The sequence below is a fragment of the Lycium ferocissimum genome, chromosome 8 (genome assembly GCF_029784015.1).
Source record: "Lycium ferocissimum isolate CSIRO_LF1 chromosome 8, AGI_CSIRO_Lferr_CH_V1, whole genome shotgun sequence".
Classification (NCBI taxonomy): Eukaryota; Viridiplantae; Streptophyta; class Magnoliopsida; order Solanales; family Solanaceae; genus Lycium; species Lycium ferocissimum.
The window spans coordinates 37,023,394-37,034,734 of NC_081349.1; the positions used below are offsets into that span (position 1 = coordinate 37,023,394).

Here is an 11,341-nt window from a genome sequence, read left to right on the forward strand (position 1 = left end):
ATAATTGACCTTTCATTAGAGAAATCACAAGTATTAAAACTCATAGTCAAAGCCTCTCAACAATTTGGTTTTTTCAAAGTTATTAACCATGGTGTCCCTGAATTTGTTATTAAAAGAATGGAAGATGAAAGTTATAGTTTTTTTTCCAAACCTTTTTCCCAAAAAAATTGTGCTGGTCCAGCAAATCCTTATGGCTATGGCTGCAAGAACATAGGGTTCAATGGAGATAATGGAGAAGTTGAATATTTGATACTTCATGCTAACCCTTTGTCTATCTCTCAAATATCGAAAACGGTTTCAAGCTATCCAATCTTGTTCAGGTATCTTCCAACTGGCTAAACTTATTACTCCTGTTGTAAGTTATATTCATTATCAGTATAAGAAATTTTCTACTATATGATCATTCAAAAGGACACCTATAGATAAATCTCCTTAAACCGTGAGATACATAATCTTGAAAATAAGACATGTTACCTGCTATAATAGATAAAAATAACTTTACTGTATAGAATTTCTTATTAGTGTTGTACGTAACTTAAACTCAAAATGTGAGACTTTTTTGCTTTGTAGTCAATTCCAAAATGAATAATGGGTTTTCATATTGAAAACTCTTTAACTTTAAAATTTTCATTTTAGCTTCAATAACTTGTTCTTTAAGAGTAAGTTTAATATGTGTCAATTTTTTTTCTCTCTTTTTTAAATTTTGTGTGCAATCAAATAGCATCATATAAAAAAACACGGAGGTAGGGAGAAAAATCTTATGCATGTGAGTTGGAGACAGATAGATGCTTAGCAAAGATATTATGGAGCATATGTAAGCAATACTCCTATATGGTTTAGGTGGATCATGTATATCAGACTTCGATTGTGATTTGAAAACTAAGGCATAAGCTTTATTTGCAATTTATACTTTCGTATTTTTCAAGTTTACATGAACCTTAATATCAAAAGTTTTGGGATGGATAATTGGGATGCTAAACATCTAGGATTCTCACTAGCTAGACGGATGACTTTTCATTATGAAGCTGGTTGTTGATGGTCTGTTGAATTCTATAAATTCTAATTATGTTCGATTTCTTAGTAGGTTTAATAAACTCATCGTCCTTAATGTAAATAAGTTTGGAAAACCTGTTGTCCTTGTAAGTTTAAGATAACTTAGAATTTATATAAAGGAATTGTAGTCGGAGATCTTTGTATTATTCTTCTCAATTATATTGGAAAACTTCCTCTGTTTTTGAACTGAGGATGTAGACTTGACCGAACCTCGTTAAATCCTTGTATTATTTCTTCTTCATTATTTGCTTTGTATATTAGTTAATCTACGATCTTCCTCAATAGAAATAAATTATTGCTATTGGTGCAGTTTAAGGGAATTATTAGGAAGTGGTAGATCATTGAATAGTTTTATCATTTATGCTATTTGTCAATTTAGTGCAATTTATTCTCTTTTAAGTTAAGATCGATAAAAGCAAATTCATGTAAGCAAAGTTGTTTGGCATTGAAACTCGTGCCTCGTGGTAGTGGTAGCTTGTTGGAATATAAGGTTCTTCACAAAGAGGTAGTATCATACTTAATAGGATTTACTCGCAATCAATATTTGGAATTGGATTTACTGGATATTTCATTTTAAATAATAAGTATGACCTTAATTGGTAGTAGGATTTACGTATAACTTCGTTATCATGATTAAGTAATACGTGTACGAAAAATACATTATATATATTACTAATTTTAGTTTGGGATACAAAGTACATATGTCAATTTCTTAGGTTAAAGGTATCATACGGACCTATTGCAATTGTATATATAGTTGTTCCAGCTGTATGAACGTTGAACCTGACTGCCATGTTTGATCTTTTTAAGGGAATCCTACTAGGTACACATCATCTTCAATTTCAAAACATCATGCAAATCCTGTCTTTCATCTATTCTTTCTCTAGGCTAGCTGGCTTCCAGTCCTGTTATTGCTTTAAATGTGTATCCGTTAGGGAAATATACAAGTCTAACTTCTACTTTTGTTTTCATAATCGTCCTTGCTTCAACATTACAAGTCATGCATGCTGGAAAATGGATCATACTTTGTCCGTTTTAATTTATGTGATATGATTTGACTAAGACACGTAATTTTAAAAAAGAGATAAAAACTTTTAGAGCTTATAATGTTAAACATGTCATAATATTTGTTTGACTATAGAAGTTAAATAAAAAAATTAATTACAATCGTTTTCGAATTTAGAAAGTTATCCTTCTACGACAGCAGGGAATTTTTCTTCTGGGTCGAGCTCGTTGCACTGGGCTTGCCTAGTGCGAGTTATCTATCTTGTGTGGTTTGTGAGCTATTGCACAGGAGCTGGGTTAAATAAGATAATTCATCCGTCCCAAAAAGACTGTCTTAGTTTGACTTGACACGAAGTTTAAGAAACAAATGAAGACTTTTAAAATGTGTGGTTCAAAACAAGCATTAGATATTTGTGTGACTGTAAATCATCTCATAAAGCTAAATTGTTTTTAAATATATAGAAAGTGACATTCTTTTTTAGACAAATTAAAAAGGAAAGTAAAACAATCTTTTTGGGACGGAGGGGGTAGAAAATTAACTATAGGTAAGAAATGCAAAAATTAATAGGTAAGGAATACCTTATTCAGTTCAAGCCCTTTGAACTTTGGATTACTTGAGTTATAAACAATCAAGAAGCATATAGACAAGTTACTCAAAACTATTTGCGGTAATGTTGATTAAAATGTTCTCTGAAATCTTAAAATTTATTCATACTATGCTCAGATGGGGCTTCTAGCATATGGGAGTTGGGGCGCAATAGACATTTGTGCCAGTGATAGTGGATACAGTAAAAATATGTACAAATAGAAAAAACATTTTTAAATATGATTGACAAGTCAAACGACTCACTATACCATCAACAAATTAAAGTCCAATCACATCACTGAGTAATATTAACAAACTTTGGAGTAGCATGTTGATAGATTTTGGAAGCATGAAAGTAGAAACCTGCCATAAATGGTGAAAACCAATACTGAATCAAAAAGAATTGAAGTGCCGCAGGCAATTTATGTGATATATATTTTTCCTCGGCCCCAATTTAATTATGCGATATACATTTTCACAAATCAACGATCGTCTAATATTTCCTTGTCCCTAATTTATGTGATATACATTTTCTTTTACTTAATTCTTGTCTTTTTATTTGTTAATGATAGTATCAGCTAGCTTACATGCAACTAAACTATTGTACCTTGTGGTGTTAAATAGGTGGGTAGGGTTGAATATGAACGAGTCAAAATGAGCTGAATTATACCAAATCAAAATGAATTGCGTTAAGAATTGGCCTAAAAGTTAGTTGGGCTTAAATAAACTAAATAATGGATCATAACCTAACCCGCTCAACTCTTACCAAATTATAATTTCATTGTTTGTCTCCATATTATTTGTTAAGTATCTAATAAATTTTTTTATGGCTCTAGCTATATGATATATATCAAAAAAAAAAAAAAAAATTATGAAGTTTCTCATATGATAATCTGACTACATATCAGTTCAAGTTTTAGATGGGCTAAGTAAACAAATGGGCAGGTCATTTATCCATTCAAAGTTGGGCGTGTCATACATTCATAGATTAATTTTAACAACCTATGTGTATGCTATTTCTCACATTTACAATGTGGAATAATTCCGTTTACCAAGATTTAAACATGAAAACAGAGCTAGAGTTCTAATTACGATTTGGCAGAACAAGAACTACGAACTACTCAAGTCACTAATGTACTAGTTACCATGCATGAGACATCTGAAAAAATATGACATATCTATTGGGACAGGAGTGCAGTGAATGAATATGTAGATTCAATGAGGGAATTGGCATGTGAGATATTAGAGCTGATGGCACAAGGATTGCAGGTCCTAGACACCTCAATCTTCAGCAACCTTATCATGGACCTTAATTCTGACTCTCTCTTAAGGCTCAATCACTATCCTCCATTTAATTGGACCCCACCACAACTCCATCATCAAAGGGACATGTCACCTATACGTAGAATTGGGTTTGGAGAGCATACTGACCCTCAGATCTTGACAATCTTAAGATCCAACGATGTAGCTGGCCTTCAAATTTCACCTCAACAAGGATTATGGGTCCCTGTCTCACCTCAACCTTGTGCTGCTTTGTCTGTCTTTGTGGGTGACACTTTACAGGTCAGAAATTTCTTCCTTGTTTCAATTACTCTAATTAGATTTCAACTCAATCGAAATTTTATTAAGGGGTGGTCTGATTCGCTGACTAAGTTATTTTGGAATTATAATTTTGTGATTATAATTCTTGGACTATCTCGCCTGAGATGTGGGATAAAATAACACCAAGATTGATGGGATAAGGTGGATATTCAGAATTAAGTTTGTGATAAAATTTATACTTTATTTGATTGAAGTAAATTTTAATCCCAAAGTTAATCATAGATATCCCTCCTTATTCCATGAACCAAACGAACCCTTAGTTCCTCTAGTTCATCTTATGTGAGAATATATGATCAGGTATGAAGTTCAAAAAAAAAAAAAAGATTTTTATTACTCGTGTTATTAAATGTGTATTACATTTTTGTAATTATAAAATCACATCATGTGATTTTTTTTTAAAAAAAGGGGTCAACAAAAGTGTCACATAAAATGAAATAGAAAAAATACTATACCCATCATGGTATATTAAGAGTGATCACTTTATTAAAAATTTAAGCTACTAAGAAAAAAACCTTTATATGCTACTCCCCCGGATAAAAAAGAGTGTCCACTTAGACATTTAAACATCCCTTAACAAAATACTAAATCTTAGAAAAAAATAGGTAATTTGACTAAACTGCCCCTAATTAAATAGATATTGAAATTTGATCACATAACACTTGATAGGGGCAAATTTGAAAAAATGAGGTTAATTCTTTCTTGATTTAATAAGTGGACACTCATTTCGACCCAAGAAAAAAAAGTTAAGTGAAAACTCTTTTTGATCCGGAGGGAGTAGTACGTAGTGCGTTGGACCTCCAACTATTGATAGGCACCCACTTCAAAATTAGTGAGTCGTGTAATAGGTGGTCAGTTCATGCTATTTGAAGGATATTTTGGCCGGTCTATAAATTCCAAAGTTATTTTTAAATTTCACGTCGAATTAAACTATACTTCATGAATTGAGACAGTCATAGTCATGCATGGTAATCAGTAACCCCACCCCTCGTGGTCCGAAGTAAAAATAAGATATGGACTGAGAACTGAAGAATCATAGTTTGAATAGACCCAAAGGGATAGCTACTTGTGCTATATGGGGCAGTACTGAAACTGAAGTGATAGACTGCAATTCAGTTTTGATGCAAAGTAAAGCCAGTGGTTGTTTCAATCTCTGGCCATGCTAAAAGATTCGAGTTGATAATAATTGATCAGTTTCAATTTTAGGAGGGTCCCTATCCAATGACTTCTCATCCAGTTAATCTATCTCACTGCCCAGCTTTAAATATTGTTCGTCTTGGAAACTGACTTCAATTTTGAATATGATGAAAAAGAGTCATCCAGCTTTATAGTTGTGGGCAACTACTATTATGTTATCTTGTAGATATGGCCTTACCTATAACTTCTACTCCCACCCTCCCGATTGATGTGGCACAACCTGAATTTCGAGAATCAGACGCGATCTTGTCATACGCCTTTTAAATATTTTAAATTATCGATTATTGTGACATATATATATTTCTTACGTAGTTTTTAAGTATATAAATTTTATTTCAAAAAACATAAAGATTTCATGTCTGAATTCATGGTCAAACATGCCATAGAAATTGGAACAGAGGAATTATATTAGTACTTAGAGGTGGAGCGGGGCAAAAGGGGTTTATCTCAATTTCTTGTTGGATATTTATATTATATAGTACCACCTCTGTCCCAATTAATGTGACACTTTTTAATTTTCGAGATTCAAACTGCATCAAATTTGACCAACATTTTAAGATGTATTTTTTCACCAAATTGATATGAGAAAAGTTGCAACTAATAGTACTTTTCATGTAGTTTTTAAATACATAAATTTTGATGTTAAAATATTGAGTTAATTTAATCTAATTTAGTTTAAAATTTAGTCAAATTGACTCTCGAAAAGCAAAAAGTGCCACATAAATTGAGTTAGAGGAAAAGATCAAAATTATTTATAGCTAGGATTTTTCTAACCTACTATATGAATGTGGCATGATAGGACCATTCCCATTTTTTGATTTCCTCAAATGTCCTTGTCCCTATTATTTGAAATGACTTCTTCACTACTATATTTCCTTTTTAAACCTTCTTTGATATGCTTTACTTGAGCCGAGGATCTACTGGAAACAGTCTCTCTATTTTGAAAATGTACGAATCATGTCTGCGCACTCACCACTCACCCCAAACCCCATGCACTTATGGAATTAAAGTGGTATGTTATTGTTGTTGTAACACAATGTTGCGTCCTTATATTAGAGCAATGTATTATTGTAATGTCATAGGCAAAAGGGACATGAATGAATAGATTAATTCCCCAAAATATTCAAAGAGCAAGTGCCTACTAATATTATTGATCCCTATGGGCATATTACATATGCATGCAGGCTTTGACAAATGGAAGGTTTAAGAGTGTGAGACATAGGGCCATGGTGAATTCGTGCAAAACTAGGATATCAATGGTCTATTTTGGTGCCCCATCACCCAATGCCAGAATATGTTGTCCCTCAGAATTGGTCAGTACGACACCACACAAACCTTATCATCTCTACAGGCCTTTCACTTGGGCTGAATACAAGAAAGCTACTTATTCTAGGAGACTTGGGGACACTCGTCTTCAATTTTTCAGACTACATTCAGAAAATGATGAAACAATAAGCGAATGATAGCTTACAGTCTTACTTTTATTGCAAAGAATATTATGATGGCTAGAATGGGTTCTATATTAATTATAATCCCCAAAGGGAGATTTTGCACACTCCCGCATTCCCTCTCTCTTTGATTTTTTTGCCTATACTAGGATTTACTAGGGAAATTGTCAAAGAAAAAGTGTGTTTTTTTTTCACCCATTGCAACTTCAAGGTTGATACAACTTTCTTTTGGAAACTTTAGGTGTGTCGTTTGGTAGGGAGGAAAATGTTCACAAAGTTTTCTTTTGAATTAGTTTGTAGTATTAAGAGTTATTAAATGGAACAGACACAACTGTTCGTGAAAAGACATGACTATCCTGAAAAGTTATCTCTCAATTTCTATAAATATAATGACACTCATAAGAAAAATCTGCAGTATACTAGGCCTTTGTTAAATCATGAAGGGAATTACTTGTATCCCCTAAAGAATATACGGACAATATCTCTTTAAGGGCAGCGGTATCACGTCAAAGCCTTTCTTCTTCAATTTCGATTTCCTATTTTTCTAACATTTTCAATATTTGGTTGGTCAAAATATTTCGGACACAACAATAGCGCAAAGAAAACAAGTTTCATAAGTGACATTTCATGCTAATTGTTTTCCCGCCATCCCGCAACATCCAACACTTTCCCCTCCCCAGCCCATACTCTCATAGTGTTTGCCTAAATTACTTATGAATGTTTTGAAATAATATTTGTGTTTACTTACCAAATATCAAAAAATAAGTAAGAAAATCACTTATTTTCTAGATAAATATTTTCTTTCATATCAAACACACAAAATGTTTTGACGAAAAATAGTTTCATGGTAGGAAAAAGAAAGCAAATGCATTAGGACGTACAATTGCACGTTTGGATTATGTTTATGTTAACCTTATTCCCCTACATAATATCCTTGTATAATTATTCCTGACACAATAATGTATACATTATTATTCACTGTATACAGTCCATATCTAATTATTAATTTTTTCCACGAAAATATAACAATTTCTCCGTTATAGTAGTATAACTAGCATGTTTAACTTTAATAAAATCCTTTAGATAGATGTCATGTCATGTCATGTCTAGATTTTCCAATAGCATGTTTGAGGTCAAGTATCAACCAATTGTCCATATCTTGACTTTAATCGAGTTTGCTTCCATATAAATGTATATCACATTCCTTGTATTATCATATTTGGGCCAGTGGTCCATTGAAAACCTAATAACCTATCATTTTCCTTGCTATCGTTCTCTTCCCCATTTTAATGCAGAAAGCATAATAAACTATCAAATGAAAATAAAAGATTTATCGATGTAAGAAGGTAATAATCTGCTTGCATTAATCTTTGTCAACATGTGTATATATACAAAGATCCTAGGCTATAATGAAGGTAACTAAATATACACCTAATCATAATGGTAACTAAATATTCTTCTAATATATTTACATGGTGGCCTAGAATGTTCTAATATATTTACATCAATAAAGATGGTAACTAAATATTTACATAATATTCTAACACACCCCGCGGATCGAAGCGGGAGGTTTGCGGACGCTTTTGCGAAAATCTTCAAATAGAACCAAGGGAAGACCTTTAGTAAATATGTCCGCGATCTGATAGCGCGATGGGACATGTAGGACACGTACATGACCACGAGCAACTTGTTCACGGACGAAGTGAATATCCATCTCGATATGCTTAGTGCGTTGATGTTGAATAGGATTGCCAGACAGATATATGGCACTAACATTATCACAGTACACCAACGTAGCCTTTCGTATTGGACAATGAAGTTCTAGAAGCAGATTACATAGCCAACAAGACTCAGCAACAACATTGGCTACCCCTCGATATTCGGCCTCCGCACTAGGTCGAGACATGGTGGCCTGCCGCTTGGTGGACCAAGAAATGAGATTATCACCAAGAAAGACACAATAACCAGAAGTCAAACGCCTGGTATCCGGACAACCACCCCAATCTGCATCCGTATACGAAATGAGAGTGGTGGGTTTAGATGGATAAAGATGCAAGCCATGATCAAGGGTGCCCTTAATATAGCGCACAATACGTTTGAGAGCATTCATGTGGACCTTTATCGGGTTATGCATGAAAAGACAAATCTGTTGCACAGCATACGAAATGTCTGGCCTCGTGAACGTGAGATATTGCAGTGCACCTGCCAGGCTGCGATAAAGTGAAGGATCCTTAAATGGTGAGGTAGAGGTGGCACTTAACTTCGGTTTGGTGTCAACTGGCGTGGCACTTGGCCTACAAGACGACATGCTAGCTCGTTCTATGATCTCTTCGGCGTACTTCTTTTGAGATAAAAATAAACCACCTGCATGACGAGTAACTGCTATTCCCAAGAAATAACTGAGTGGTCCCAAATCCTTCATAGCAAATTCAGAGTTGAGAAGTGTCATGATAGACTTGCGAAGATCATCAGAGGAGGTAGTTAAGATGATATCATCCACATACAAAAGAAGATACGCCATATCAATACCTTTTCGGTAGATGAACAGAGAATGATCAGACTTGCTGTGGGTGAAACCAATACTAGAAACATAGTCAGCAAATCGTTTGTACCAGGCCCGGGGAGCTTGCTTGAGGCCATATAAGGACTTCTTTAGTAAGCAGACATAGTCAGGATGTGTAGGGTCTCGGAAACCCACGGGTTGATGCATGTAGACAGTTTCCTCGAGTTCGCCATGTAAGAATGCATTTTTCACATCAAGTTGGTGAATAGGCCAAGCATTAGAGAGAGCTAGACTGAGAACAGTGCGGATGGTCGCCGGTTTCACCACTGGGCTAAAAGTATCACCACAATCCACGCCAACTTGTTGAGTTTTGCCATCACCTACAAGTCGGGCTTTATGCCTCTCAAAGGAACCGTCAGAGTGTTCTTTATGTCTAAAAATCCACATAGACCGAATAACATGCACATTAGGTGGGCGAGGCACTAACTCCCACGTCTTATTTTTAATAAGAGCCTTATATTCATCTTCCATAGCCATTTTCCAATTCGGGTCACGTAAGGCAGACACGGGGTTACGAGGAAGGGGAGATTTGGACGCATGAGTGATGAAGCTGTATTTTGGGTTAGGCTTGACAATACCATGTTGACTCCTAGTGATCGGTTTTTGGACTGGGAGAGGACAGTGGACTGTGGCGGACGGGGGCTGGACAGTGGGGCTGGCGGTAGCAGCTGAGGGTGAGGCAGATGTGGCCGTGGGTGGTGGGCTGCTAGGACCAGTGGGCAGCAGAGTATGGTCGCTGGAAGGTAGGTTATTTTGCGAGGCTAAATGGTGGATTACATAAGGAGAGGGTCCATCATTCAGAAAATCATAATGGCGACGATCTAAGGGAGTATGTAGCTTAGCAAAAGGAAATTGGGTTTCATCGAACACGACATGACGACTTATGATGATTTTCTTGGATGATAAATAATAACATTTGTAACCACGATGATGCGATGGATAGCCTAAGAACACACATGGGTTGGAACGAGCTTGAAGCTTGTTAATGGTATTAGATAGGAATAGGGGGTAACATAGGCAACCGAACACCCGAAGATGAGAATAGGATGGGTCTTTGTGATAGGGTACTTTGAGAGGAGATTGATAGGCTAATCCTTTATGAGGAGGAATGTTGAGGAGGTAGGTGGCCATTTGTAATGCATGATGCCAAAAAGAAGGAGGTAAAAGCGCATGAGTGAGTAAAGTACGAACCATGTTGTTTATTGTTTGAATTTTTCTTTCGGCCTTTCCATTTTGTGATGAGGTATGAGGACAGGAGAGGCAAAAAGACAAGCCATTAGATTTACAAAACTCCCAGAATGGATCGTTATCAAATTCCCTACCATTATCACATTGAATGTTCTTTATTTCTCGTTCAAATTGAGTGCGAATGAAATTTTGAAAGACTAAGAAAATGGGTAACGTTTGAGACTTAGTTGATAAGGGAAATGTCCACAAAAAATTAGAGTAATCATCCAAGAACAAAACATAATATTTGTGGCCCGAAGAGCTCAAAACGGGAGATGTCCAAAGATCACTATGGATAATATCAAATGGCATACATGTTTGTGAATGAGATGCAACAAATGGCAATTTAATCTATTTTCCAAGAGTGCAGGAATGACAAACATGAGACTTAATCGGTCCATTACATTTAATAAATTTATTTTGCCTAAGGGAGTCTAAAACAGGTGCTCCCGGATGACCCAAGCGATCATGCCACATAGATGAAGTTAAAGCTGCAAAAGACGATGGTGGTGTGGTGGTGATGGGATAAAGCTCGCCCCGACTATCACATCTCATCAGACGCATCCCCGTCCGGTAATCCTTCACAGAAAAACCAAAAGGATCAAATTCAACAGAAACTGAGTTATCTATGGTAAATTTTCGAACTGAGACTAGGTTCTTAAT

General features: G+C 35.3%; 1 protein-coding gene across 1 annotated transcript; it reads left to right on the top strand.

Annotated features, from left to right (window-relative positions):
- LOC132066307 (gibberellin 2-beta-dioxygenase 2-like) lies at nucleotides 1-6,995 on the top strand (the record flags this gene model as incomplete). Its single annotated transcript, XM_059459639.1, has 3 exons — nucleotides 1-320; nucleotides 3,835-4,207; nucleotides 6,625-6,995. Coding segments are annotated over 3 exons (972 nt in total), but the record flags the coding sequence as incomplete, so codon positions are not given.
- Between the last annotated feature and the right edge of the window lie 4,346 nt (nucleotides 6,996-11,341).